Source organism: Sus scrofa, chromosome 10 (genome assembly GCF_000003025.6).
Source record: "Sus scrofa isolate TJ Tabasco breed Duroc chromosome 10, Sscrofa11.1, whole genome shotgun sequence".
In the NCBI taxonomy this organism is placed as follows: domain Eukaryota; kingdom Metazoa; phylum Chordata; class Mammalia; order Artiodactyla; family Suidae; genus Sus; species Sus scrofa.
This window is the reverse complement of record NC_010452.4, coordinates 40,982,339-41,009,379: the sequence shown is the minus strand read 5'-3', so window position 1 is coordinate 41,009,379 and position 27,041 is coordinate 40,982,339. Positions and strand designations below refer to the sequence as shown.

The following is a 27,041-nucleotide window of genomic DNA, read 5'->3' as shown; positions in this document are numbered from 1 at the left end:
GATCCTTGACCGGCTGACTGAAACTTCCAGAGATGGAAACTGTGTCCTCAGAGATACTAGTTGGATTTGTTTCCCCTTTGCCAAAATGGGAACCCTTAAAATCTTTATGATAGTCAACCTTCCAAAGTAGGAACATAAGAATATTTATTTAAGTTTTCTTGAATTTCTCTAAATATTTTACAGTTGTCAGTGTAGAGTTACTGAGCACCTTTGGTTCCTAGATATTTGCCTTTTAATCCTATGTAAATGACATTTTAAATTGAATTTTCTAATTTTTAGTTGCTATAATGACAATTGCATTTTTTAAAATTGACCTTGAATCCATGAAAGATTCACTTTTTTTTTGGTCTTTTCTCGGCATATGGAGGTTCCCAGGCTAGGTGTCTAATCAGAGCTGTAGCTGCCAGCCTACGCCACAGCCACAGCAATTCAGAATCTGAGCTGCATCTGAGACCTACACCACAGCTCACGGCAATGCTGGATCATTAACCCACCAAGCGAGGTCAGGGATCGAACCCGAAACCTCATGATTCCTAGTGGGATTTGTTAACCACTGAGCCACGATGGGAACTCCCAGATTCACTTATTAATTCCCACAGTTTAATGTCTTTGTTCAAAACTGTAGCACCTGTCAGTAGTCACAGCATTATTTCTTATACATTTGCTATTCATTTATCCGTTTATTTTTCTTGCCTTATTGCACTAGATGGGACCTCTAGCACCAGACAGAATAAAAGTGGTGAATCTTCTTTCCAGAAAGGATTCATGTGTGTTTCATAATCTCTCTGTGTTATGCTTGATCTCCTTGAACTTTCCACGCGTTCCTTGACTTTGGACCAAACCCTGTGTGAGGACAGGGATCTATCATTCCCCAAACACCATGCCTGGGGGAAGAGATGGCCATCCAGCCAAAGGTCTGGGTTACCTGGGAGGAGAGAGGAAGCATTTCTCACTGATGGCAGGTTAGAATTTCCCTAGAAACACTTGGGATGCTCCTGGTTGGAGGCTGAGGTGGGGGGTAGGGCAGTGAGAAGGCCAAAAATGGCCAGACTGACATTTTTCCTACCTCCCTGGAGAATTTCTAAAGGAATCATCTTCCCAACCTCTTCCTCTTCCATCTCTGACAGTCACTTGGAGCTCACTGCATTAACCAAAGGCCAATGGAAAATAACAGAGAAAAACAAAAAACAAAAAACCTGGGTCTTTGGTCCAATACCCTGTTGGGTTGGACACAGGAACAAAATCAGCCCTCCTACTGACCTCCTGGGCAACCTCAGGAAGAGTTACCCAAGGAAGAGGACTGGGAGGGGACAGAGGACAGACCAGCTGTCAGTCAGAGGGTTGTAGCCAAACCCACAAGCCCAGAGGGACCTAGGGCTGGGCGCTCTGCCCCTGAGGCTTGGATTCCTATGGAGACGGTCAGACTCAGTTCCACTTACAGCCAAGGCTCCCTTATCCCACGTTAAGGAAGATGTCACTGAGCCTGTCACTGTTCTCTCCAGGCAGCCCCTCACCCAATCTGTCACTGGAAGCCCCCTTGAGGACAGATATGTCCACCACGTGATGGACACAAGCCAGGCGTAGCTGGAGCCTCCCTGGGCTGGAATACTTGGTCACTGGCTCTTTCTATCCAGGGCGAACCCTGTTCCTCCCTGCAGAGTGTGCCATGATCCTAGAAGGGACTGTGGCCACACAATGGAGTCACCTGAGAGAGATTTTGTAAAAAAACAAAACAAACAACAACAAAACCATCGGAGTCTGCTCCAAACACCCAGGAATTCTGATGTAATGGGTCTGGATGGGAACATGAGCTGCAGTCTTTCTAAACATGCAGCCTGGGCTGAGACGCACTGACCCACAAACCCTCTTCTAGGTTATCCCACAGAGAAAGTGAGGCATCTAATGGTGAAAGGAACAACCTCAAAGGTGAGAAGACCAGATAAGATCACCAGCAGGCTCCTCATTCGATTCTTATCCAGAAACCATAGTTTAATTGCCCCTCGGAGGGAAAAGAGAATGCGTTGGGCGGGGATTCATAGGTCGTTCCTGCCCTGTGGTTCCTAGAGATGGTGTGATTTAATTTTACTCTCACAGAAGTGAGTGACGCAAAGCCTTCCCAGTACCCAGGGCCCTATTGTGTTCTCCACCTGCCCCACTCTGGTGAACTTGCCTCTAGCAGGTAAGGTTACTCAGTCATAGGATTAAATGTGTTTCCCATGCATGCACACTCTGATTTGACCCCTAGCTGGATATCCTTGCGCCACGAGGGATCTCCAGAGAGCTCAGCCATTAGGCTGAGACATCGCATCTTGTTTTTGCTCGTTTGTGTGCTTATCGTGCACAGGAGGAGGATTCCCTCCGCCCTGGAAAATCCAGCCCTCCTCCAACCCATCTCAATCTCTCACAGTCACCTACCCTGGAGGCTGGAAGCAAGCTGTTGAGCCCAAAGCAGCGAACATCTGAGCTACAACAGGCTTGAACTAGAATTTCCCACTTGAGACTTCTGGGGGGCCCAGAGAGGATCGCCATTCAAGAATAATTTTGCGTGGGACAAAGACAGCACGGCAGTGGACACTATGCGGGGATCCTGATTTTTGAACACTGGACTCTTCCCAGCTGCTTGAGGATGCCTGCACCCAGTAGCTGTGGCTCCGGAGACGAGGAGAAAAGTTAGACTGAGGATCACTGTCAGATGTGGAGTGTTTAAGCAAGGGAAGTTGTGCATACACAGAGCATGCATGTGTAACATGCTCATGCAACACACGTGACACACCACACACCCCGGTGCTCCTGAGACCTGGCTGAGCACTTCCGATAATCCGCCGGTAGGGGGAAGCCTTGCAAAGGCGTTGGAGGACCAGGACTTGGCATCAGAGGCAATGAGCTGGGAGGAATCAGTAACCTGGTGCTTCGGAGCCAGTGATGAAGAAAATAGGAGCATCTTATCTTCCTTCCAAACCTCCCCAGAGTGAGGCTTCCAGCAGAAGCCAGCCTGCAGCCACCTGGCACGAACAGGAAGGGTACCTTCCCTTGATCCAGCCCTGCAGCTGGCGGTCTGTGATGTGTGATGCTGGGCGAGCTACATCCCTGCCCCTTTTCTGGAAGAGCCCATGGCCCGTACAGTAGAAGTGGGATGTGAGCCTCACATGCAAGCCTCATTGGTGACTTTCAATTCACTGGTAGTGCCTTTCAAAAAGGAGAAGAAACAGGAGTTCCCACTGGAGGTCAGTGGATTAAGAATCTGACATAGTATCCCTGAGGATGAGGGTTAGGTTCCTGGCCTGAGGGTTAAGGATCCGGCTGTTGTGGCAAGTAGGTCGCAGATATGCTGGAATCTGATGTTGCTGTGGCTGTGCCATAGGCCTGCAGCTGCAGCTCCAATTTGACCCCCTAGCCTGGGAATTTCTATATGCCGCAGGTGTGGCTGTAAAAGAAAAAAAAAAGAAACAGGTGAAATTAATTTAGTAATGTGTTAAATTTAACCCAAATGCTAAAGCAGTATTTCTTTTTTATATGGTTAATATTATTGCTAACTTTATTTTATTTTTATTTAAATTTTTTTTGGCAGCACCCAAGGCATGGCAAAGTTCCCAGGTCAGGGATCGAACCCATGCCACAGCTGTAACCACAGCCAGATCCTTAACCCACTGTGCCACCAAGGGAACTTCTAAAGTAGTATTTCAATGTGTGATATAAAACCACTGAGCTATTTTGCATCTATTGTTCAAAGTCTTCAAAGCTGGGGTGCTGTCTACACTGATAGGACATCTCTGTGGGGACCGCCCGTCGCAGGTGCTCCTTCGTGTAAGGCAGGACTGGCAGCTGTGACAATCCACTGGGCGCTATGACAAAGCCCCAGAGTCTGAGAGTAAGGATGAGGAGCCCATATGTACCCAGGGCCCACAGTGTGATTTTGTTTTTGTCCCAAACTGGAGGCTGTCACCAAAATATCAAATGCCAGCTGAGCCCATTTCTTTCCCTTTTTCCAGCGTGCACACCTACCTTCCTTCTCTCTCTACACACACACACACACACACACACAGATGCACAGAAAAACAAATACACAAGTACCTGCACACATACAAACACACACATACACACAGTATAGTTGACTTACAGTGTTGTATTAGTTTTAGGTGTACAGCAAAGCGAATCAGTGATGCATGCACATATATCTATTCTTTTTTCCCATGTAGGTTTACCTGTTGAGTAGATTTTTCTGTGCTACTCAGTAGGTTCTTGTTAATCATCTATTTTATATAGTAGCGTGTGTGTGTTATTCCCATCCTCTCGTTCTTCCTTTCCCCCGACAGTTTCACCCGTGGTAACCACAAGACTGGTTTTGAAATCTGTGAGTTTGATTCTGCTTTTTAAATAAGTTATTTTGTATCCTTGTTTATTAGATTCCACATAGAGGTGACACCATATGATATTTATCTTTCTTGGTCTGACTTACTTCACTCAGTATGATCAACTCTAGGTCCATCCATGTTGCTGCAAATGGTGTTATTTCATGCTTTTTATGGCTGAATAATATTCCATAGTATATATGTACTGTATCTGCTTTATCCCACTGGCTCTAAGGCCTGTAGAGGCTTCCAGCAAAGAGCTTGTGAGTCATCTGCCTGTTTTCACAGATCAAGTCAGGTCCAGGGACAGAATCCCCTCGGCGCTGTTCTTTCGTGCCAGCCCACGAGTACGGCAGCGAAGTACTTCAATCCAGATCTTAGATGAGTATGTCTGGGCTTCTGTTTGCAGGAAAAGCTGCCAGCCCTCGCCTGAGCCAGGCTGAATCTGCGCTCTGGACCAGATCCTTCCTTGGCATGAGCAGACGCTGCCCTCTAGTGCCTGAATGCTGGTAGGACATCTCAGCTTAGGCTGCGCAGGACAGTAGCCTCTGCCATCCTCATTCCCGGAGTCACAGCGCAGAGCCCACGTCTGCTCTGAAGGTGAGCCACTCCCCTGCCTGCAAATCCCTCATGTCCCTGTGCCGGGCAGGGCTACTACATCTTTCGGTAGGCTCTGCTCTAGAAGAAGGGACTTTTTCCACTGGCAAGGACGCACCTTGTCTGTCATCCCGAAGCCATTTATCCCAATGGCTACTGAATGGCCAGTGTTGATACTTGGCTGGAATTCCAACTCAGAATCCACAAATCTCACATGTATTTCCTAGTCTCTCCAAAGTGACTATCCTTTTAGAGACCAAGGGTATTTCCAAAGACATCCATTGAAACACTAAGAAACACAGCCCCTCCTCATGTGTGATGGTTTTGGAGGAAAAGAAAAAAGGACAGGTGCCCTCTAATGATTTTTTACAATTTAATTTTATTTTCATTAGAGTCTAGTTGATTTGCAGTGTTGTGTCAATTTCTGCTGAACAGCATAGTGACCCAGACATACACATATATACATTCTTTTTTTCATACTATCTAATGATTTTTAGCCTTTGAAGATGAGTAAGAGGAAGAGTCTGAGGTCAGCTTGACCCTCAGGTATAAACCGGACAGGACAAGAAGGAAAGCTTACCAAGGAGGCCGGCCCAGGATCAGTCTAGCAGGGCAGACAGGGGTCAAAGGACAGAGAGCTAATCTCTGGAGCACTCACCCTCTCCAGGGGATTCCTGATACCCCTGAAGGCCCTGACCTCAGACATCTACAAGTTATACAAATTCGTGGATACCTTGAGAGTACACAATTCTCCCTGTAAATGTAGCAGCATATAAGTGAACAATGTGGCTCAATGGGTTAAGAGTTGGACACAGTGTCTATGAAGATGTGGGTTCGATCCCTGGCCTCGCTCGGTGGGTTAAGGGTCCAGCGTTGCCACGAGCTGTGAAGTAGGTCACAGATGCAGCTCAGATCCTGTGTTGCTGTGGCTGTGGTGTAGGCCGGCAGCTGCAGCTCCGATTTGACACCTAAACTGGGAACTTCCATATGCCATGGGTGCAGCCCTGAAAAAGAAAAAAAGTTTGTGTTTTGTTTTGTTTTTGTTTTTTCTTTTTTAGGGCTGCATCTGTGGCATATGGAAGTTGCCAGGATAGGGGTAGAATTGGAGTAGCAGCTGCTGGCCTACACCATAGCCACAGCAACATAGGACCCAAGCCACGTCTGCTACCTACACTACAGCTCATGGCAAATCCAGATCCCTGACCCACTGAGTGAGGTCAGGGATTGAATTCACATCCTCATGGATACTAGTTGGATTCATTTCCACTGAACCACAATGGGAACTCCCCCCAAAAAAGTTGTAAATAAGATAAAATAAATGAACAATGGAATTAGCACATGTCCCAGTCAGTCGCTTTGTCACTGTACTGCTGTGTAACAAGCAACCATGAACATTTCAAGAATATACACAGTAAGCATTTGTTTCCCACTCACACCTCCTGAGTCAGCTGGGGTGAACCTTCTTCAAGCCACAGGTCTTTGGACTGACTGGGGTAAGAAGGTCATTCGTTTTTCCAGAATGAGGGTTGCAGCGGGGGTAGGGGTGGGGGGTGGCGGTTATTTTCATGGCAATGGGAGTAATCCAAACATCACACCCTGTGGACCTCAATGTGCCTCTGAACTAATCAAGGGGAGGGCAGGAGACACACAGAGCCCTGTGGTGGAACATCCTGGGCTGGCTGCCTGGTCATTGATGTACTGAGTCCCGCCAAATTGGCCGATTTATGTGCAGCCTAGGAAAAATGACCGGATGCCACCTTTTATAAACATGACTCAAGAATACATAAAACTGGAGTTCCCTGGTGGTTCAGGAGGTTAAGGATCCAGTGTTGCCACTGATGTGACTAGGGTTCCTGCCATGGTGCAGGTTCGATCCCTGGCCTGGATACTTCTGCATGCCATGGGCACAGCCAAAAAAAAAAAAAAAAAAAGAGAGAGAGAGAGAGACAAAACTATGTAGCCAATTTGGCAAAGGCTCAAAGTGGTCCAATTTCCCAGGACTGGGAGTCTCTGCCAAGCAGGTGCTCCCTCTTGTCCTCATGGAGTTGCCTGAGGAGGTGGCTGCTCTGTGGGAATCCTGGTTCCTACAGAGCTCACTTGAAGCTGGTGGCCCAATGGAGATTCTTCAATACTCTATGAACAAGGCATATTGAAGAAACCTGTCCTAGGCAACCATCTTTTATTTTCACAAGATGTTTTCTCGCTACTGTATGTGACGGCAGGATCTAGGCAGCAATTCTGTGACTTGAAATGTCTCTGGATTCAGAAAAAAAAAAATGAACCCCTTCAAAGATACCATCCATTGGAGGTATCCAAACTTAATAAAGATCATTTAGGGTAAATGAAATAAATTCTACAAACCTGAGCTTTTTTTTCTTCAAGGTACATTCATAGGTACACAGATTGTATCTGAACCAGGATCCCCACAGAGGGATCCACCTCCAAAGGCAACCCCATGAGGACAAAAGGAAGTGCCTGCCTGGGCAGAAACTCCCAGTCCTAGGAAATTGGACCACTTTTGAGCCTTTGCCAAACTGACTACATAGTTTTGTCTATTCTTTTTATTAGTTATTATTACTATTGTTACCCTTTTATTACTTTGGAAATGCCAGCGGGTTTGGGCTAGGGAAAAACAGCCACAGTTACTGTAGATCAGGTGCAGTTCTAATTGGACCCCTAACCTGGGAACTTCTGTATGCCATATGCCTATGCCCCCCCCCAAAAAAAAGCTTAGGTAGGAGAAGGAACCACGGTTTTTACAGCTTATACATTTACTAGACTGCTAGACACAAACTGAGAGCCTGATGGGCTTTGCAGAACTGAGATTCTACTTGTGTGTGTGTGTGTGTGTGTGTGTGTGTGTGTGTGTCTTTTAAGGGCCACACCCATGGCACATGGGAGTTCCCAGGCTAGGGATTGAATCGGAGCTACAGCTGCCAGCAATGCAGGATTTGAGCCACATCTTTGATCACGGCAATGCTGGATCCTTAACCCCCTGAGCAAGACCAGGGATTGAACATGCATCCTCATGGATACTAGTTGGGTTTGTTACCACTGAGCCACAATGGGAACTTTCAGAACTGAGAGTCTAGAAACAAGGAGGTAAATCCCTGTTTCTGAAAGATCGAGTCCTGGATTTTAAAACCTCCCACTGCCCATGACAGGCCCGTAGGTCTGCAATGCATTTTCTGTGCACTAAACCGCCACAAAGGGGCTGGGATTTTTTCTTTTTTGGGGGGGGGGGTCCTGCTTGTGACATGTGGAAGTTCCAAGACCAGGGATCTGAACCTGTGCCACACCAGTGACAACGCCGGATCCTTAACATCTAGGCCACTGGAGAAGATCAGCAAAGCCTCTTTAATATACTTGATTATCATGTTCAAGGAATAAGAGAGGCAGATGAGGAAACAGAAGTCAGGGAAAGGACGTGGGCAAGGCCACTTGGTTCCTAAGGGAGTCAACATCCAAACGCCATCCCCAAATTGACTCTAGGCAGGAGATGCCATGGGGAACTTGAATGCCCAGAAAGTTCTCGGTGTAGACCAGAGGCGCCAAACGCCTTGGGCCACCTGGCCTGCGATGCCAACTCCATCTGAGCTCCCTCTGCAGCCTGCTACCCTCAGGGGACAAGCCTTTAAGGCTCACAGATCAGCTCTTGACCCCACAGCCCAAGACATGGTACATAGGTGCTTTCAGGCAAAGTCATTATTTGGATTCCATGTTACTGAGCGGGTCGACCATCCTGAAAGAGTAAGTCTTTACGTCGTGCAGAGAAATACAGGAGCCCCTTGAAGAGCTGAGCTCAGCCTCCCTGCTCACTGCAGCACCCCCACCCCCACCCCCCGCCCCCTCTCCACACTCAGCGTCTCTGAGGTGGCCTGAGAGACTGGCAACAGGCCATGACCAGTGTGTCTTTTTTTAGGGCTGCATCCGTGGCATGTTTAAGTTCCCAGGTTAGCGGTTGAATCAGAGCTGCAGCCGCAGCCACACCACAGCCACAGAAACGCAGGATCTTAGCCGTGTCTGTACCTACACCACAGCTCATGGCAACACCGGATACTTAACCCAGTTAGAGAGACCAGGGATGGCACCTGCATCCTCGAAGACACCATGTTGGGATGTTAACCCACTGAGCCACAAAGGGAGCTCCTGGTTTTTGTTTTGTTTGGTTTTATCTTTTTAGGGCCGCACTCACGGCATATGGAGGTTCCCAGGCTGCCGGCCTACACCACAGCCACAATGATGCCAGATCCGAGCCGTGTCTGCAACCTACGCTGCAGCTTGTGGCAACGCCGGATCCTGAACCCACTGTGTGAGGCCAGAGATCGAACCTCAGGGTTCCTAGTCAGATTCGTTTCCACTGCACCACAATGGGAACTCCCTGTTTTGTATTTCTGAGGTGCTCTGCCCAGCCATCCTCACCTGCCAGCTGACCCAAGCTTGGCTGCTTTTCATAACTTGTAGGTTGTGCTGCGCTCTGCGGCTGGGCCTCCTGCTCTTCCTTTCCGACTGCTGCCATTTGCTCTTGGTGTGGACTTGCCTTTGTCCCCCTCACGGCCCAGCTCAGCCATGCCCCACATCTTGGCCCTGCTGTGTGTGGGGTAAAGGGCAGGGGGAGCCGGGGTGCTGCCCCTTGGGCTGAGCAGCAGGGCCTGTGGCGGCTGGCTTTCCCCACAGGGAGGGGGTCATCCTAGGAGAAAGCTCCCTCCTCCTCACCCCACCCCCACCCCCTGTCCAGGCAACGGGATGAGTCGCTGGACCATCTGGACCTGCCTGTGGTTCAAGTTCAGTGGCAGAGCGGAGGTCACAGAACAAGGACCTCCCTGTCCCCTGTAATAAAAGCACTGTGACGGGCACTCAAAGCCAAGGGCAGGGCTCTGCAGACGCTCCCCTCTATCCCCCTGCAATGCCTGTGAGCCCCAGACTGTTTGGGAGGTTGTTAGCTAGACCCTGCCAACCTTGTTGAGAGGCTGCAGTGTGAATTATAGTCTTCACCACTCCTTTTTTGTTTTTGGAACAAAATACGCAGGCTGGGGACCACTCTATCTTTAATGCTGTTTTATCATCTCCCCCTTCTTGGCTTGGCGGGTCCCCGAGTGGATCAGCCCACACTCCTGGAAAAGGACCTCCCACCAGGCAGACTCTTAAAGGTCACTTGGAATCTGTCCCTTAAATGCTGTCCCGAGTAGCAACTCTCCTCCCACAAACAGATGTACAGAATCTGCAGTTTAAAACACAACAAAAGGAAAATGCAAAAATCCCCCAGGACCTGCAATAGCTTCAGCTTAAGAAACACACTCTCACCCTTCACCCCACCCCTCAAGCGCCATCTCCCCAGCAGAGGAGTCTGGCAGATCAATGGGGGCCAAACACAAATATTACTGCTTCCAGATCTCTAAGCTCAGATATTCAGAGAGAGGGAATGAACTCCGCTGTGCTGGTCAGTTTCCAGAGATGCAAACCTGACACTTCATTGTGTATTTTTAAACAAAACTAAAGAATAGCCAAAACACACAAACGTCATCTTTGAGGGTCACAGAGGAGATGGTGGGTTAGTTAATCTTATCTTCCATCAGTTCTTGCTGCTCAGAGCAGGGAAGTTGTTTGTGTCAACAGTGGATCAAATTCATCTCTTTCCTCCAGAAGCCCTAAACCGAGGTGCTCTCGGAGCAAGTCATTTTGCTGCTGGAAAAAGAGGTGGGGGTCCAGTTTCAGAGTCTTTTGAGTTGAAACACCTGAATTTCCATAAATGGCAGCCCTTCACCAACGGTCACGTGACTTGAAGATCTACTTCGAATTGCCATATGAATCCGAACCTCAACCTATAACTCTCAGAAGGAAACCAGGATCTCAGAGATCACACACATTTTGAAGGTATTTTCATTCATTTATTTATTTATGGTCTTTTTAGGGCCACACCCACGGCATGTGGAAGTTCCCAGGCTAGGGACTGAATCAGAGCTGTAACTGCAGGCCGACACCACAGCCACAGCAACGTGGGTTCCCAGCTGTGACTGCAACCCAAACCATAGCTCACAGCAATACCGGATCCTTACTCCGCTGAGCGAGGCCAGGGATCAAACTCAAATCTTCATGGATACTAGTCAGGTTCATTACCACTGAGCCACAGTGGGAACTCCTTTAAGGGATTTTTTTTTTTTTTTTTTAAAAAGAAACTCAAATTATGAAAAACGTGGAAAGAACCCTGAAGATGCGATCAGGGGCTGTACATCCCTGGAGAAAGTTTTCTGTGATTTACAGAAACATAAGGTTCAAAAGGATCATAAAGTTATATGGCTTTCAATCATTCAGAAATTGTCTTCAAAGAAAGGTAAGTAGGGCTATGCGACCAACATTCCCCCACACTCCCCCCTTTTATTTTTTTGCTCTTTTCTTAGTTCCTCACCTCATATGGAGGTTCCGAGGCTAGGGGTCCAATCGGAGCTACAGCTGCCGGCCTACACCACAGCCACAGCAGCGCCAGATCCAAGCCAAGTCTTCAACCTACACCACAGCTCATGGCAACACCGTACCCTTAACCCACTGAGTGAGGTCAGGGATCGAACCTGCAACCTCACGTTTCCTAATCGGATTCAAGTTTCTGCTGTGACACAATGGGAACTCCAACATTTCCCCCTTCTTTTTGCCAGTCAAGAAATACAAATACAAATACATTTCAGATGTGACTCCTCGTATAATTTTTAGCCCAAATAGTCAAAATTAGAACTTTTAATTTTTATAAGCCCCCAATTATTAAACACTAAGTCATATGAATGAGAAAAAGAATGACCAACACAAAATAACGAAAGCTTCTTTTCCAGCCACAAATGATAATGGAGAATTGTGTTATGCAGAGAAATAATAAATAGCATTATATTCAAAACCTCTGCAAAAGCTATTTTTGATTAGACTATATTATTTACTTTGAAATATGCAAGTTTGGCAGTCACATGTTCTTTTCTCTTTTTTTAGCTTTTTAGGGCCACATCTGCAGCGTATGACAATTCCCAGGCTAGGGCTCCAATAGGACCTGCAGCTGGGGCCTTTCGCCACAGCCACAGCAACTTGGGATCCAAGCTGCACCTTTGACCAACACCACGGCTCATGGAGATGCTGGATCCTTAACCCACTGAGAGAGGCCACAGATCGAACCCACATCCTCATGGATACTAGTCGTTTTCGGTACTGCTGAGCCACAACGGGGACTTCTGAAAGTCACATTTTCAAAGTTACCTTCCTCCCTCCCCTCACCCCAAAAGACTTATGCACAGACTGGAATCCAGAAATGAAAGTGAAAAGTATAGATACTGATAATTTCCGCTAAATTTTCAGAACACTTTCAGAGATATGACACAATGACTAAGAATAAAACAAGAGTGTCATATTTTACTTTGTTTGTTATATACATTAAGGTACAATAATTTCTTCCCTTTATGGTCCTTCTCTTTCTCTTCAGAGATAAGCTGCAATTTACTTATTTTTTAATAAGAATTTTTTTGGGGGGGCCGTGCCCATAGCATGTGGAAGTTCCTGGGTGGGGGACTGAACTTGTGCCCTAGCAGGAAACTGACAATGCCAGGTCAGTCGATAGCTGCTACAGTGACAATGCCAGAGCCTTAACCTGCTGAGCCACCAGAGAACTCCTAACTGTAATTTAATTCTTTTGACAAAAAAAAAATTGTAGATGAGATCAACAAAATATAAGAGGAAGTCAGAACGGTTCATCTGTGTGTACATATATGACATAAGCATGTGACTATCTGTATACATAGATATACCTGCTTTCATTGGTACTTAAAGAGGGAGGCACAGCCCCTCCAGAGACGCCCCCCCCAACCAGCCACCCTCCCTTGGTTCCACCAGACAATGCCGGTGATTCACCAACCACAACAGAGAAAGTGACCTCCTCCCACTACATTTTTCCTGGGAAAAACTGTGTCAGCCATTCCTGGCAGGGAGCTGGCCCATCGCAGGGTGTGGTAAAAAGCGGGTGATCCTCTAAACTTCCCAGAAGCCAGAAGCTGCAGAGGAGTGGCTCTTTGTAACAGGTAAGAACCAAGGCTGCAGGGAAGTGTTTTCAAAAAGACTTTTCAGAACTGCTTAGATTCCGTGGTGTTTATTACCGTCCAAATACATGAAGTTCTGATGAAATAAGATCATATGGTACAGATAAAAACAGGCCATGAAAGCCCAGAGTCGTCTTAGGGCCAAACTGCAGACCACCCAACAGTTCACATTTTAGGCATCTGAAATGCTAAAAAATAGATTAGGTGGCTTCTGAGAGAGAGAGAGAGAGAGAGAGAGAGAGAGAGAAAAGGGGAAAAAAGGGAGAGGAAAAGAAGGGGGGATTGAGGGAGGAAGAAAACAAGAAAAAAACATTTAGGAAATGTTAGCTCATAAGAACGACTTACTTAGAAAGAAGGGATAAATGCATAAGAAAATGCATAAACTTTGTGCAGGTTAATGCAATAGTAAACAGTAGAATACACAGGCCTCATAATACTTCTTGTAATGGCATAATACAATGTCTCTAGTGCTTTTTAAAAATATGCAGACACTAATTAAGGATCATTCTAGATAAAAATACGTATCTCTTTAAAAGGGACAGGGAGGAGGGTATGGTCTCAGGGCAGACCCCCATGGACGTACAAAGAGGAAATTATGGGTTTTTTGGTTATTCTAGTGGATATGGCAGCAAAAATTTGTCGTAAGGATGTTGGCTGGTTTTGAGAGGGTTATTTTCCAATATAACCTTACAGCTACATTTGTAGAAAGAAAATCTTGGTGAAAAGAAGTTAATTTTATTAACCCTGAAAAATGACTATACTGACATCTCTTTCTAAGATAAAATAAAAGTAGCTGAGTCATGAACAGGGAAGGGGTGTGTGCTTTAAAGCAGATGTGAACCCTCTCTGGGTTCCTCTAACACAAAGGGATACAGACTCTTAAATACAATAAACTTCCTTAAAAATCTGCCACCCAACAATTGTTTACATCATAGAAAAATAGCATTTTTGTAAAAAGAAATATAGTTACTTTGTTAAAATGGTCTATTTTAAACCAGCAATTATTTTTCATATAAAGAATTTCTAGACATCCATATAGGAAATAAAAATAGATAATACTGAGTGCAAAGCAGACAATGGCATATTTGCAAATGCTCAAAGTATTTCACTGCCAGATAAATAATACTCTTAGTACATTATAGTACAAGTGTTTCATCTTTCAGGAAATCAAAAGCAGCTGCTTTTATTCTCAGATGGCGAGTTACACCTAAGTAAAGTGACTTCAAGCAGCAGAAGGCCAAACGGATTAGAAATGGATCAGATATAAGCGTTCACATTTCCCCCGAGACTCAAGGTGCTAAAACACTGAGCCATGGCCTACACCCCAAACTCCTGAACACGACTGGGGGCCACAGGCCACGGGGACCCGGAGGGTAATTTCTGACATTCACGGTCCTTTCAGCATCACTTACTATATCATCACAGCCAGATCAACGTTTACCAGCTGGGCCCAAACCATGAGTAAAGAAAAGCTCTGTGACTCTTGTCTATATACAGGTATTAACTCTTTGTGCTAGAAAAACAGAGGGGGGGGTCAATGAACTACGGCTTTTATTTCCAGGGAGGGAGTCTGCGAGGGCTGATGAGTTTCCTGGTGGCAGTGAGAAGGGATGTCACAGCCCCATTCCCAGCCTCTTCCTGGGCAAGTGGGGCCCAGGGGCCAGCTCAGAGGTAACTCCATCGGCAGACCACAGCAGCCTCCCCACTTCACCGGCAGCTTATCACACCCTCTCCACTCTGCTAGGGTCATACGAATCTGCAAAAAAGAAAGCAAGGCAGAGAATGAGCAGTACATTCAGCTGGTCTGTTTTCCGTTGAATCCTCAGACAAGAAATAAATATGCATAGGGAACAAAGTCCATGAACATAGAGATGTTCATTTTCAGACATTTCCATCTATCTAATTTTCACTGAAGAGTGAAAAGCTATGGTCAAGAAGCTATTTTTACTTATGTATTTATTTATTTAATCTCTTTAGGGCCACACCCAAGGCATACGGAAGTTCCCAGGCTAGGGGTCGAATTGGAGCTGCAGCTGCCAGCCTACACCACAGCTATAGCAACACGGGATCCGAGCTGCGTCTGCGATCTACACCACAGCTCACAGCAAGCACAGGTCCAAGCCACCTCTGTGACCTACATCGAAGCTTGCAGCAACACTGGATCTTTAACCCACTGATTGAGGCCAGGGATCGAACCTGCATCCTCTCCGATACTAGTCAGGTTCGTTAATGCTGAGCCAGGACGGGAATTCCAAGAGGCTGTTTTAAAGGGACATGCATGGCCACCACCTAATCACAGATGGAAAAGTGTGAGCTGCTTAGTATCTTGATGGTCCCTTCCTGTTGTTCCTAGGGGAACATAATTAACTTTAAAGGCAACTCTTGTAAACCAGCAGTGACGCATGTGGCTGATGCTAAAGGAGGTATTGTGTGTGTGTGAGAGAGTCAGTTGCAGTTCTAAGGAAAGCTGGCTATAGAAGGTGCATCCCTCAGAGCAGCGATGTCCCAGAAGGGCGGGAGGACCCTGAGACACCCAGCACTGGGTTGGCAACCAGAGCCCTCCTGTTTCTGACCCCGCGGCCAGCGGGCCCAGAGCTGCAGGCTTTCAGCATGCAGCTGTGTGTAGGTCTGGGCTGCCACACTGACCCATACTATAGCCCTGACACTGGACCCAGATGGCCAGTGTTTCCAAATCAGGACACCATGCAAAAGAGCAATGGTCCCTAGACTGTCACTAAGGCTGTGGCTGAATCTGGCCATCTCAGGAGTCAGGGGCCTCTGGCATATGTGCCTCCTATGGTCAGAATTTCCTGCCTCGGGAGTTTCTGTTGTGGCTCAGGGGTTAAGAACCTGGCTAATATCCATGAGGATGTGGGTTCGATCCCTGGCCTCACTCAGTGGGTTAAGGATCTGGCGTTGTCACAAGCTGTAGCATAGATCACAGAGGCAGCTCGGATCTGGCATTGCTGTGCTTGTGCTGTAGGGCGGCAGCTGCAGCTCTGACTGGACCTCTAGCCTGGGAACTTCCATACACTGCAGGTGCGGCCTTAAAAAAAGAAAAAGAAGAAAAAAAACTATTCTAGAACCATGTCTTCTCAAAGCCTCGTGGATGGTGGTACATTCTGAAGGCCACACAGAGTCCCAGTTCCCTGGCAACAAAACTTTTTACTGCACCCTCCCGCCTTGAATCCCCACAATGCATGTATGACAGGCTGCCACACAGGTGACAACCAAGGCAATGTGTGTTGTGCTCTGCCAGACGTCCTACACCAGGTGGGATAGGCTCTCCTCCTCCTAAGACATTTAGTGCACCAATTGCCCACCTGGATAAAAACAGGCAGCGTTGGCTACGCTTATCACCACCTGCTGTGATGACCCAGGGTGTCACCCTGAGGTGACAACTCTGTGCTCCATCAGGCCAGCCTGTGCAGATTCTGAGGGACCTCCTGTGAGCAGAAATGGCCTTCTCTGGGCCAAGAAGGAGGATCTATGGAAAGGGCACGCTGTCGACTGGGGAGCGGCCTGGAGGAGACTGAGCGCCTATTAAGCCTTGGGGGACAGACACTGGGCACCCAGGACCCACATGAAGGCAGGTACAGAGACACCTGCACAGAACGGGCCCGCCTGACACGGATGCTGATGCTAAGGGCCCGAGACAGGGAGCTGGGGAGAGAATTCTGTACAATCAGGGGCACCCTCTTCAGATCCCAGGGAGATATGGGGTTGGGGGGTGGTCTAGGTCCAGTAAAAATATGATGTCAGCCACATTCTGTTAGTTTAAAATTGAAGGGAGCCATGACAAAGCGAGCAAAAGTTAACAGGTGAAATTAATTTTAATGATGAATTTTATTTCACCAAATGTATCTAAAATATTATCATTTTAACAGGGAATCAATATGAAAGTTACTGAGAAGTCTTAGGGTTTTTTTTTTTTTTCTTTTTTAGGGCCACACTTGTGGCATATGGAAGTTCCCAGACCAGCAGTCAAATCGGAGCTGTAGCTGCTGGCCTGCACCACAGTCACAGCAATGCCAGATCCTTAAGCCACTGAGCCAGGTCAGGGATCAAACCCATGTCCTCACAGAGAAAATATTGGGTCCTTAACCTGCTGTGCCACAGCGGGAACTCCTATAACCTTGTTTTAAAATTTCAGAACAAAGTCCAAGGTTCGAGTGGTCTGTGAATTCAGGAGCAGTGAGGTGGGTCCGGCACCCTGGGACAACAGGTGCAGGGGTCGGGGGGGCGGGGGGGCGGATGGAGCTGACAACTCTTGTGTTAAAAATGATTAAAATACGGTGAAAGGAAAAAGCCAAAAGCTTACGAGCTACTGGGCTACATTGTAATTTGCGAAGAAACAATGAGTGAGAAGGTTAACAGAGGTCAAACGTTTTACTACCTCTATGGAAGACCTCTCAGAAGGACTGGCCTTGGATATTGAGGTCTGGTGACCATCACGTGAAAGACTGACTGAGGGTCACCTGAGCCACTGCATGTGTAAGACCTTGTCCCTATGGTGTCCTCCTATGCGGCCACCTAAGGAAGCCTGGGGAGCTGTCACCTCGAGGCACTCTCTGCCTTCAGGATTTTGTTGTTTTTTTTTTTGTTTGTTTTTGTCTTTTTAGGCCCTCACCCTCTGCATATGGAGGTTCCCAGGCTGGGGGTCTAATCAGAGCTGCAGCTGCCAGCCTACGCTACAGCCACAGCTACGCCAGGTCCAAGCTGACTCTGCGACCTACACCACAGCTCACGGCAACACTGGATCCTTAACCCACTGAGCAAGGCCAGGGATCAAACCTGCATCCTCATGGATGCTAGTTGGGTTCACTAACCACTGAGCCACTATAGGAGCTCCAGGGTTTTGGTCATTTTATTGTGTGTACCAGACAGAGAGGCAAGGAGTAATTAAAATTTCAAAGTGTTAGAAGCTATGGTTTTAAAAAAAATGTGAAGTAACGGAAGCTTTTTTTTTTTTTTTTTTTTTGTCTTTTTGCTATTTCTCGGACTGCTCCCGCGGCATATGGAGGTTCCCAGGCTAGGGGTCGAATCGGAGCTGCAGCCACCAGCCTACGCCAGAGCCACAGCAACGCTGGATCCGAGCCGCATCTGCGACCTACACCACAGCTCACGGCAACACCGGATCGGCAACCCACTGAACAAGGGCAGGGACCAAACCCGCAACCTCATGGTTCCTAGTCGGATTCGTTAACCACTGCACCACGACGGGAACTCCCAGGAGCTGTTTTTAATGGCTGGCTAAAATTAAAGCTGACATTAGGTGTGTATATACGTGTGTGACTGGGTTAATCTGCTTCAGCAGAAATTGATACAACGTTGTAAATCAACTATACTTTAATAAAAAAATTTTTCTTAAAAATTGACATTTGGTGGATTTTAATCAACTAGGTGTTTTCAGATAACTATCTGACCCCATCCACGAGCCAAATGGTCAGGCTAGGAATTGAGGGAGTGCTTAAGTGAACTAGAGGTTTCAAGTAATAGACAGTCCTGAAAACACGTGGTCACGGACGGAGGCATAGGAACTTTTACAAACTGGTGTCTTTATCATAACAGGATGTGTCTTATTTTCAAATCCTTACAATTCTCAGGAGGAATGACAATATCATCCTGATTTTATAGGTAAGGAAACTCACTTTAAAAGTCTATGTTGCCTATGTCTCTTTAACCAGCCAGGGAGCATTTCGGGGGTCGGGGGAGGGGAGGCTTCATGCTGCAGCCTGGTAAATTCCAACGGCCCAACAAATGGGCCATGTAGCACTTTTTGACTGTCATGACGAAGCTTCCAGCCTTCTAGGATTCTCTTCCTCAGCAAAGACCAGCTCTATCAACTCACATGGTCCAGGAGGGCCCTGACAAATGGGTTCTTTCAATCACGTATTCTGCATCAGGGATGCAGCAACGCTGGTTCTCAAGAATCACTCTGCATTCAGGGGAAAACTTAAAGAGTGTCAAGCAGATTTTTGTTGTTGTTGTTCAACAAATTTTTGTGGATTCTTCTAGCTGAAACAAGTGATCTTTTCCATCTACTTTTAAACCCTTGGATTTCAAACTAGGAAGCAGAGCAGCAGGGCTGGTTGGGGCTGGGGTCCGGGGCAGCGCTGGAACACTCAGCAAGGGACGCAGTTTCCTCCTGCCGGCAAAAAGTTCCCCCCGAGTTCCTGCTGTGGCGCAGCGGGTTAAGAACCTGACTGCTGTGCCTCAGGTTGCTATGGAGGCACAGGTTTGACCCCTGGCCTGGTGCAGTGGGTTAAAGGATCCGGTTCTGTTGCAGCTGCGGCTGGGATTCAATCCCTGGCTCTGGTATTTCCACATGCCACAAATGTGGCCATAAAAACAAAAAGTTCGAGTTCCTGTCATGGCGCAGTGGTTAACGAATCCAACTAGTAACCGTGAGGTTTTGGGTTCGATCCCTGGCCTCGATCAGTGGGTTAAGGATCTAGCGTTGCCGTGAGCTGTGGTGTAGGTTGCAGATGCAGCTTGGATCTGGCATTGCTATGGCTGTGGTGTAGGCCGGCAGCTATAGCTCCAATTTGACCCTTAGCCTGGGAACCTCCATATGCCCTGAGTGCGGCCCTAAAAAGGACAAAAAGACAAAAAAAAATTTTTTTTAAATTGAGAAACAAAAAGTAAAAAGGTTCCCCCCACCGCCCCTGCCTCACCTGTAACCTGTAACGCGGACCTTCTGATGTGTACCCGCATCTCTTCCAATCGTTTCTAGGACATATAACTGATAATCCCCAGCGCGTGAACCAGAGATGGCGAGAGCTCTGTCGCCTGTTTGTGTCAGAGCCGAGATGTGAACTGGTGTTTGGAAGAATCACTGTCTCGGGAATCCACCTTCATTGAAGGCAGCGCTGAAGACGAGTGAAGGTGAGAGGATGCGGGGGTGGGGTGGGCACGGGCCAGCAGGGCGCCGTTGCCTGAACCGGCTGCCCTGGGACTTCGAAATCAAAGCTCAGGGGCTGTAAGAAACAGCAGTGGGGAGTTCCCAGTGTGGCTCAGCAGAAACAAACACTACTAGTATCCATGAGGGTGAGGGTTCAATCCCTGGCCTCGCTCAGTGGGTTAAGGATCCAGTGTTGCCGTGAGCAGTGGTGTAGGTTGCAGACTCGGCTCAGATCTGGCGTTGCTGTGGCTGTGGTGTAGGCTGGCAACTGCAGCTCTGGTTCAACCCCAACCTGGGACCTTCCATATGTTGCAGGTGTGGCCCTAAAAAGCAAAGCAAAGCAAAACAAAACAAAACAAAGAAATGGCTTTGGTTGGTGAACTTTTAGGGCTAGGAGCTGAGAAAGTGCAAATTGTTCATTCTGTCTACTAAACCTCTCAAATCTCATAAACGGGATGGAGGTGAAAGCAGACAAAAATGAGGGACAAAGGATTCTGAAAAGTGAAAAAACATTGAGGTATCCTGGGGTAGGTAGTTTATTTAATCAACCTGGTGTCTTTTCTCGTGAGGTTAGTGGAGTACTGTCGGTTCTTTGGGTGAACGCTTACTACTTGGGAAGGGAGCATACAGTACAATTGCTCTGGTCTCCTACGAGATTGATCAAGGGGCTGCAGCAAAACTGGAACATATTGCACTGATGTACCTCTTCCCAGTACGGGACCCCAGGACTGTTTACATAGAGTTCCATCTAATTGCTTACATCATTTCTACAAAATTTAAAACATACTACAAGAGGGAGTTCTCGTTGTGGTGCAGTGGATAAAGGATCTGGCATTGTTTCTGTGGTGGTGCAGGTTCGATCCCCTGCCCAGCACAGTGGATTAAGGATCCAGCCTTATCACAGCTATGGTAAAGGTCTCAGATGCAGCTTGGATTTGATCCCTGGCCTGGCAACTTCCATATGCTGTAGAGTGGCCAAAAAACCCCAAGTTAAAAACAAAAACAAAAACAAAAACCCCTGCAAGACCTTAGCTTTGTAAGAAAAGCTTCTGAATAATTCTTGGTAAAACGAAGACGCTTTTTAGCACCGAACTTCAAAGGGTCGACCTTTTCTTTTCTGAACCTGTAGGTTTCACCAGCCACCAACCTGGCATTTTTATGCTTTCAGGGCGTCAGAAGAATGCCCAGCGCCCATCCATCTGCCCAATTCCTCACCTGGACACCAGAAGTCCTGGCCGCCGTTCTCCTCCCTTCCTGCTGCCAGATGGCCCTCTTCCAGCGAGAGGGCGCCCTTAGGGTCAGAGAGCTTGTAGCCTGTGCCCGCCAAGCACCCCAGCCGCGCCCCAGGGCCCCTCTCAGCCTTCGGCTCCTCGGCCTCCTCTGCAGAGTCCATGCCCCGAGAGGTCAGGAGCCTCAGCCTGGACACGGAGCTCACCTCCTTCATCCTCAGCAGGCGGTCGGGGTCTGCCCTCCTGGGCGGGGAAGCCAGTTTCTCCTGTAAACTTTCAATCACTTTGGAGGTGCTTCGGAGCCTCTTTTCTGAGGCTGCTACACTGGGGGTCCTTTCTATGAAATGGAACAAGGTGGACCTGAAGGGCGGCTTTGTCTCCATGTCCCTGTGATGGAAGGGCTGTGACTCCAGGGGGCTGGGCTGAGGCTCAGGGGCTTTGCTGGGGCTGCTCATGCCCGAGGGCTCGGAGGCCTGGGGAGCCTGCCAGGCACTGTCCCTTTCGCCTACAAACAGAGGGCTTTTGGTCCAGCCGCACTTCCTCCTGCCATAGAAGGCGTCAGCGGGTGAGGTGAGGTCATCTGGCTGTGCTGGGCCGGACCCTGACTCTTGCCCAGGGGACTCGGGCTGGCAGGCGCCCCCACCAGGCTCTGGGTGCTGGCTCAGCCCTGTCCTCCTGGTGCCAGGCAGCAGGGACTCCACGGCCACCTCGATGCCCAGGATCCTGGCAGCCCTGGCTTGGAGGGACTCGCCTAGGGGGATTTCTACTGCAGTGGCTCCAGTGGGAGGCCCCGCTGGTTCACTGGCTCTCTGCTCCTGCGCCAGCGTCAGCCCCACGGACCGCAAGTCTGGCGCCGAGAGGCCTCGGGGCTTGCTGGCAAGAAAGGGGGATACCCCGGTACTCCCCTGCTCCCCAGAGCTGGCCTCTGGAGGGCTGGCTCCACTTGACTGCACAGCACTTGGGCCATCTGGGAGCTCCTGACTCTGTGGGGGCTCCCTGGGTGCAGCTGGGTCATGTCGGGGCACTGGTCGTGCCTCACTTAGCCCAGAAGACATCAGTGGTTTCCCAGGCCTCAGGTTGACTGCTGGCTCGGTCACTCCATCCTGGACCCCCAAGGCCCCCTGCTCTGAAATCACACTTCCACGTGGGGACAGCCAGGCAGCACCTGCATGGTCTTCTGCCCACACGGGGCAGGGAGAGAGAGGCTTCAGCTCCTCACTCCAGCTCTCAGACTTACTCTTGACTCTCCCTGACCTGAGTCCAGGGGCCTCGGGCACTGGCCTCCTTGGCGCCTCCTTCACTCTGTCCTCCAGGAAGCCCGGACGCTTGGGTGTGGGGCCGGCTGGGGCCTCCCTGGGCAGCTCACTGTCGCTGCCCTCACTGCTGCCATCACTGCTAGGACTGCTCTCTTCCTCCTCTTGAAGCTCCTTGTTAAAACTTTCCAACTGGCTGATCAAGTCCCAGGGTCGGCGGCTCACAGGCTTTAGGAGGAACTGCCCGAACAGCTGTTTGCTGTTGCAGGGGCCCGTGGTCTCCCCCTTGACCACCTCACCCCTGGGCACGGGGCTGGCTCCGCGCGCAGGGCTGTCCATGCACAGCTGGCCCAGGCCGGCCCTTGGCACGGGGGCCGGGTTTATGGCTGAGGAAGACCTTGAGAAAGCACTGTTGCTTGACGGGCTGAGGGACCCCTGACCTTTCAGGGGATGAGCCCCAGGCCTCTGGTTCTGGTCACTGGACGCCAAGGCCACGTGAATCTGAACTTCTTGGGGGGCAGGGTCCAAGCATCCTGGAGTCAGCGGGGCGTGGGGGGACCCTGCTACGTTCCCCTCGGGGAGGGGCTGTGGGCTTTGGGGTTCTTCAGTGAAGCTGGTTTGTGTCTGCTGGTCTCTGTACTGGTGCCCGGGCCACCAGCCAGGACACGGGGGGAGCTCGCTGTGTTTTGCAGGGTGAGTGAACCTGAGGCCATTTGTGTGCTTGTCTCCTCCTGGTCCTCCCGGGTCTGGTTTCGGGAGCCCCATTCTCCCGGCCTGGCTTCCTGGGAGCGTCTGCAGCTCTAGGTCGGTGGAAGGCAAGCTCAGCAGGCTGTGCACTTGCAAAGCCGCGTTCTTATCCAGCCCATTCTTTTTATCTGTGCCCTGTTTTAAGTCATTGCTGTTTGTATCTATGTCTGGCAGCTGTGATTCTGATTTAACTGGGATGGAGACCAAACAAAATATCGTCTCGCTCAGTTTTTTCTTTGAACTTTTCTTGGTCTGCACCCCAGTTTCGAATTTTCTGAGCTGGGTGTGAGTTTCACAGGCACTCTCGCTTTGGGGGCTTGCGGAGGCTGCACGGCTTTCTGCGTGTCCCCTTGTGTCAGGCCACTGTCTGTGTGTGACAACACAGTGGTCCCTTGGGTCGGGAAGGCCACCATTTTCTCCATCCCTGGGGAGCTGGCCCCACAGCCATGGGGGGCTGGGGTCTGCAGGGGCGGGGCCCCTCTCCTTCCCTGATGGGCCCATCAGGCCCTGAGGGCTCCTGACGGCACCCCCACGTTGCCCACTTCCATGCTCTGGCTCTGGGGCAGGGACAGGACCAGACCTGCAAGGCTGACTGTCCAGCTTCATCTCTTCCCAGAACCCCTGGGGTCGGGCCAGTTTAAGATGTCGTATCCGGGGGTCGTCAAAAGGAATGTAGACGATGGAGCCGTCATAAGCAATGCTGGGGTGGAGCTGCTGGGGGAGTCCGCGTGGCGAGCGGGGGCTAGCACTACACTCACTCCCGGCTGCTGGGGAGCCAGTGGGGAGCTGATGGCTGGCAGCGGCCTTCTCCATGCGATGCTGCTGCACACGGCGCCCCCCACCCTCGAGCCCAGGCGATGCATCCTCCACGCAAGGGCTTGACGTGTGCTGCAGGGGTGACCTGTAGGAGGGCGGAGGCACATACACCGGGGGCTCCAGGCCAGGGTCAGGCCCACAGAGTTCTTGCCTGGTGTCACTCGCTCTGGTCAAGTAGGAAACACAGGGGTCTGGCTGCTGGCCGTCTGCATAGCTGCTGTTTTGTTCTCCTGGCCTGGAGTGTTGGTGGGAGTCATGGGCTGTAGGCTTGAGGGGTCTCCCAAACTTGGGCCGGGGGAAGGGGCCCTTCTCGGGGTTCCTGGTGGCCTCCAAGTCATGAGCGCTTTTTGGAGGATGACGCAGCACTTTAGGAACACCTGCTAAATGTCCATCGCTTAACGGAATGGGAATTTCCATGCAACTCAGGCTCTCGGGGGAAAGAACTCGAGGCAACGACCGGGATTTCCCTTTGCTCTGGGACGTCAAGACGTGTTCTCCGAGCATGAATGGGTACAGGTCCTGAAACAACTGCTCCCTGACACCATCGGACATCTGCCTCTCCAATTTCCGCGGCTGGTTCCAGCTTCCCAGGCTTGGGTGCTGCCACTTGGCAGGACCCGCCGATCCCAGCTCTTCTTCCCAAGTGGCCTTCTTCATCACGTGCTCTGTCCTTCCTCCAACTTCCCATGGACCCTCCCTCGCGTGCAGGGGCAGGTCCTCTGCGGCCCTCGGGCCCGCCTCCTGCTCTCTCCTCCTCCAATAGGCGTGGCTGCGGCCGGTCAGGGGCTGAGAGGACCACGCGAGCACAGGCTGGTGATAAAACCTAGGAGACAGAGGCACGAAGATTACACAGAGGGAGGACACACACAGACCTCTCTGCCCCTGTGACCGGCATTCCAAGCCCGACTTCAGCCAGTACTTGGGAAAAACAGGCTCCCACCCATAGTATTGACTGACTTTAAAGGAAATGTGGCCCACTAATTACAGCTGTAGGGAGCCAAGTGTTCTGCCACCAGGGCCTAGGAGTGACAGCAAGGGGTCACTGGATGCCAGGGCTCTGAGAACCGTGAACTGCCCCAGGGACCCAGGAAACAGGAACAGCCCGAGAGGCCAGTGCTTCCCAAGGGTGGTCCTGGGCCCGGGAGTCCACACCCAACTCAGGCAAGAAGAACATGCAGTCTTTGGGAGTGAGTCTAGAAACTCGCTTAGAGGGTGTGCAGGACTCAGCAGGGTGACTGCGGACATGGGTCCCACCCTGGGTGCTGACTCAGCAGGGGCATCCCGAACCCATCCCCCAGGGGGCTTCTGGTCCCAGCACCCACCCGAGGACCATCACTGTGGGTGGGTGTCAACCACTACTGCTCAGGATGGGATAGGCAGGTGGGCAGCCAGGCACTATGCTTCTCCAGGTCCCCTCAGCTGTCCCCAGGGTGCATCCGAGATGGACCCTGAGCCCTAGCAGAGTCCCCACACTTCCCTGAAGGTAGGAGGTGCTCCGTGGGCTCATTAAACATGCACATCACCGAGTCTCTGCCCCAAAAGTTCACAATCAGTAGGTGTGAGTTAGGGTCCGGGTGTCCATATATTTAACAAGCTCTCAAGGACATCCCGTCTTCAGGCGACATGGGAAACCCCACTCAGGCCGACTTTGGGAACTGACAGAGCTCCAAGAGACAGAGCTCTCTGCCAGGCAAGGGACGGCAGCCTCAGGCCTGCCAACTCCAGGCTGCTGTCCACCGCCTGGCTGGACACCAGAATTTTCTTGCACTTCTTTAAAAAATACCAATGCCTGGGGCCCAAGTGGTATTTGGATCTAATCAGTCTAGCCCGGTCCCAGTCTATTTCCCAATCTTCACAAATGGTTCTAGCAGCCCTCCAGAGTTTAGAATCACCACGCTAAAGCAGTAAAGGAAGAATCTGAACAATGCTGCTAAACTGTGCAGAAATAAAGCTATTACCTACAAATAAGCAGGGACTAGCACCATAACACAGAAAACTCATTAGGTGGAAGGAAGCTTGGGGCACTCAACAATCTTGATTAACCAGGAGCTGAATAAAAAAGGTTTCAACTGTCAAAGCACTATTTGTTTTTTAAATTACAAAAGTAATATGTATGCCTTGTTGAAAATTTGAAAAAATACAGGAAAGTACAAAACTCAAAAAATCACTTGTGGTCTCTCTACCAAGAGACAGGTTTCTTTTGCTTTTTATGGTCACACCTGCGGCATATGGGAGTTCCTAGGCTAGGGGTCAAATGAGAGTTGCAGCTGCCGGCCTACTCCACAGCCACAGCAATGCCAGGTCCAAACTTCGTCTGTGACCTACACCACAGCTCATGGCAACACTAGATCCTTTACCCACTGAGAAGAGGCCAGGGATTGAACCCGCATCCTCATGGATACCAGCTGGATTTGTAACCTACAACAGAAACTCCCAAGAGTCATTTTGAAACATTTCTTCCAGTCTTGTGTGTGTGTGTATACCTGGATTTTCAGAATCTTAGTGCTTAGTCTACTGGGGATCTGGTTTCACATGAACATTTCCTGACTCGAGTAGCACAAACCACAGCTGACACTTACACGGTGGTAACAGCACACTGGGTCCTTACTCAGCACTTTCTTAACTCATTTATGCCTCACCAGCACCCCTCCAACGTAGGAACTGCTGTCGGTCCCACTGTACAGAGGAGGAAACTACGGCACAGAGAGGCTGAAGACCTCACCCAGGCACACAGCTTGTAAGTGGTGGGGAAAGAATTCAAACCTGACAAATGGGACCATAAAGCCGAGTTAGATGTTTTATTTCTTCCAGTGAAATGAAAAGGTCCTCACGCATGAAGAATAGTATTTTACCATGTGTACACAAATTTTTTTTCTTTTAGGGGCCAAAGGTACAGCATATGGAAGTTCCCAGGCTAGGGCTTGAATTGGAGCTGCAGCTGCTGGCCTACACCACAGCCACAGCAACGCCAGATCCTTAACCCACTGAACGAGGCCAGGGATTGAACCCCAGTCCTCATGGGTTCTAGCAGGGTTCATTTCTGCTGAGCTGCAATGGGAACTCCTGCACATGATTTCTTT

At 49.5% G+C, this 27,041-nt stretch overlaps 1 protein-coding gene across 3 annotated transcripts in view; it reads right to left on the bottom strand.

The window, feature by feature from the left end:
- Positions 13,044-27,041, bottom strand: part of JCAD (junctional cadherin 5 associated) — an 85,774-nt gene continuing 71,776 nt past the window's right edge. The window contains exons 3-4 of one of the 3 annotated variants that reach the window (XM_003130706.6): positions 21,132-24,784; positions 13,044-14,768 (exon numbers count right to left, since the gene is read on the bottom strand). In XM_003130706.6, the coding sequence (XP_003130754.3) occupies positions 14,734-14,768; positions 21,132-24,784 (3,688 nt within the window). In that variant the 3' untranslated portion in view covers positions 13,044-14,733. The remainder of the gene's footprint in view (positions 14,769-21,131; positions 24,785-27,041) is intronic. The other 2 variants (XM_005668090.3, XM_021064743.1) reach the window with 2 other exon arrangements.